Source organism: Etheostoma spectabile, chromosome 10 (assembly GCF_008692095.1).
Source record: "Etheostoma spectabile isolate EspeVRDwgs_2016 chromosome 10, UIUC_Espe_1.0, whole genome shotgun sequence".
Lineage (NCBI taxonomy): Eukaryota > Metazoa > Chordata > Actinopteri > Perciformes > Percidae > Etheostoma > Etheostoma spectabile.
The window spans coordinates 18,131,163-18,133,967 of record NC_045742.1 but is presented as its reverse complement, the minus strand read 5'-3'; the positions used below and the strand labels follow the sequence as shown (position 1 = coordinate 18,133,967).

The following is a 2,805-nucleotide window of genomic DNA, read 5'->3' as shown; positions in this document are numbered from 1 at the left end:
GAGTGAGTGAGTGAGTGAGTGAGTGAGTGAGTGTGTGTGTGTCTGTGTGTGTGTGTGTGTGTGTGTGTGTCTCTGTGTGAGTAAGGGCAAAGGTCAGAGCAGAAAGTGCTTACTTGACAGCTGGGTAGAAAGATAATGATCTCTCTCGTGTGCGTGTGTGTTTTTTGCATGGGTTTCTGTGTGTGAATGCATTGTTTCTCCACTCAGGGACTTGGAGGATTGTATCACTGTGACTATCCTGCGGCACATGACAGTAAGTAAATAAGTACAAAGAACACATTGATGAACTTCCGTCAACACACACACACATTCAAAAAGAGTCATTTAACCATCCTTAATTAAAACATGAAGCTCTGTGTGTTTCCAAGCATGTGACTGTTTACCCGTGTCTTCTGAGAGGATTAACTGCCTTCACATTGCTAATAGATTGTGATGTACAGTACAAATGAATGCATGTGGACCATTTGATTACGACTTTGTGTCTCAAAGGTTTGTTGGTTGATTTTTTTCATTGCACTTGTTAAAATGAACAAGTGTGTGCGTCTTCGTCCGTTGTCTAGCCCTCGCACAATGGCGCTAACTTGTGTCTTTGTGTTGCAGAATCCCAAGTCATCCATCATGTCGGCAGAAAAGAGAGCTCGTCTGAGGAGTAATCCAGTTAAAGTGCGCTTTGCAGAGGAGGTGGTGGTCAATGGGCACACTCAGGTAAGAAATCCTACTGTACTTGATACAGAACGAAGGCTGTTGTGAGCTACTGAGGAATGACTCATTATTGGATTCCTCACATTTTTGATATTCTCCATTTGGACTTATTTTCCATGATGTCATGCTCCTTTTTCATTTTTCATCTTCCCTCATTTGATATTGATTCCTGTCTAACCACAATGTTATTTCTCACTTCTCTCTATCAGGGAAACTCTCTTCTCTTCCTGCCCAATGTCCTGAAAGTCTATTTAGAGAACGGGCAGACCAAGGCCTTCAAGTTTGACAACAGCACCACTGTCAAGGTGTGTATGACAGACAATTAATCTAAGAAGAGAGAGGCAATTTATTAACAACTTGGCAGAGGGTTACTAGATGATGCATCTCGTTACTGGCAGCCACTTTTGGGCGGCTGACATGTTTTCCAATACCAGTGCACTCTATGAAAGCCAATGAGAAGCAACTTTCTATGTGTTCATTTAAATAACCAAACCAATACCAACTGAATCTTACTGTAAAAATAGAAACAACTGACAAAAATAATTTAAAGAGCATAGGTAGCTAAATTGTGTTACATGCTGCCTACATTAGTGTCCTCAGAAGATCCAATCATTAGCTCCCTCATTAGCTCCCTCAGTCTTTCATAAGCATTATGAGAGACAACAGTGGACCTAGCTTTGAAAGGCTTCCTAGAAACAAGTGGGTGTATTTTGTAACTAAGCACACCACAAGTGCGGTGATTGCCCCAAGGATGTCAGAGTGTGGGTAGGCTGTAGCTGTTGTAGCTGTTCTTAATGGTGGAATAATACAAAAAGAAAATTAATTATATTGCTTCTTAAGGAGGAAGTTATGAAACATTTTAGAAGTGAGGAGAAGCGTATTGTGAGTCAGAGACATGAAGCACTTGTTTGAGTGTAGAGCTGGATTTTGTGTGTAACTCTAAAATCATGTTGGGCATTTGTATCATCACAATGAGATATAAAAGGAAAATAATTGTGTCAGTAGCTCACCCTCAGCAGGTTCATGTATGTTGACTTCATGAGCACATTATGATTATTATAGCAGGTTTTGTATTTCAGTCTGTATTCCCAACCAAAGGGAAACTGAGAGGAGGAATCAAATTTGACCTTCTGCCACCAGCAGACAGGGATGAAACATGTTGGTCTAAGGGGTCTGAACTGTTGGTTTTTCACCATTCCAGGACATTGTGCTGACTCTGAAGGATAAACTGTCCATCCGGGCCATAGAGTACTTTTCCCTGGTGCTAGAGCAACAGTACAGTATCACCAAACTACTGCTGCTGCACGAAGACGAGCTCATACAGAAGGTGAAGGAAACCGTGAATGCACAAATCCATACACAATCATACTAAAGTTATGTTCACCATTAGGTGTAATTTACTTCAATGCAACGTTTAAGTAGTAACAGTAGACTTACTCACAAGGGGGTACAACCCAGCAAAGATCGGATCCAGTGTGGTTGATTTGGTTCACTTTTAGAGCTGGCATATACCTTTTATATGTCTGTTTTTGTCTTTACCAGGTGGTGCAGAAAAAAGACTCCCATGACTACAGATGTCTGTTCAGGGTGTGTTTCATCCCCAGAGACCCAATGGACCTGCTGCAGGATGACCCCTCTACCTTTGAGTACCTCTTTTTACAGGTGAGATAATTCTGTCGTCTACAGTACGACTTTCCGTCTCTTACAACCTTAACCAGAAGTTTACCCTTTTCTCCTTACTTACATGTAGAAACCATGTCTAAATGTTTGGAGTTTAACATGCAGTCGCTCTGTTTCTTTCTCATATTAGTTGAAAACTGCCCAAATATATTAAGATGTATTACTGTGGCCTAATGTTTAATGTTTCACCTTTAAAATCTTTTGACAAAGAACTCTGGCATACAGTTAGATATGTGCTGTGTTGTTGTTCAACTTTGAGACTACATTTCAACGCTGGATGAAAAGCCTCAAAGCCACAGTTTGTCTTTGCATATTTGTGTTGCACAGTAAAACATTGGGAGTGCCACTTATGTCTTGGTGATTTATTGTTCTACAGGGAGTATTTGCCGCCTGCTGCGTTTTTTTTTTTTTTCTGTATTAGTG

At 40.7% G+C, this 2,805-nt stretch overlaps 1 protein-coding gene across 2 annotated transcripts in view; it reads left to right on the top strand.

Annotated features, from left to right (window-relative positions):
• frmpd1b (FERM and PDZ domain containing 1b) overlaps nt 1-2,805 on the top strand; it is a 26,832-nt gene that overhangs the window by 13,610 nt on the left and 10,417 nt on the right. For both annotated transcript variants that reach the window (XM_032528408.1, XM_032528407.1), the window contains exons 6-10: nt 208-253; nt 601-705; nt 912-1,007; nt 1,904-2,029; nt 2,245-2,364. In XM_032528408.1, the coding sequence (XP_032384299.1) occupies nt 208-253; nt 601-705; nt 912-1,007; nt 1,904-2,029; nt 2,245-2,364 (493 nt within the window). The remainder of the gene's footprint in view (nt 1-207; nt 254-600; nt 706-911; nt 1,008-1,903; nt 2,030-2,244; nt 2,365-2,805) is intronic.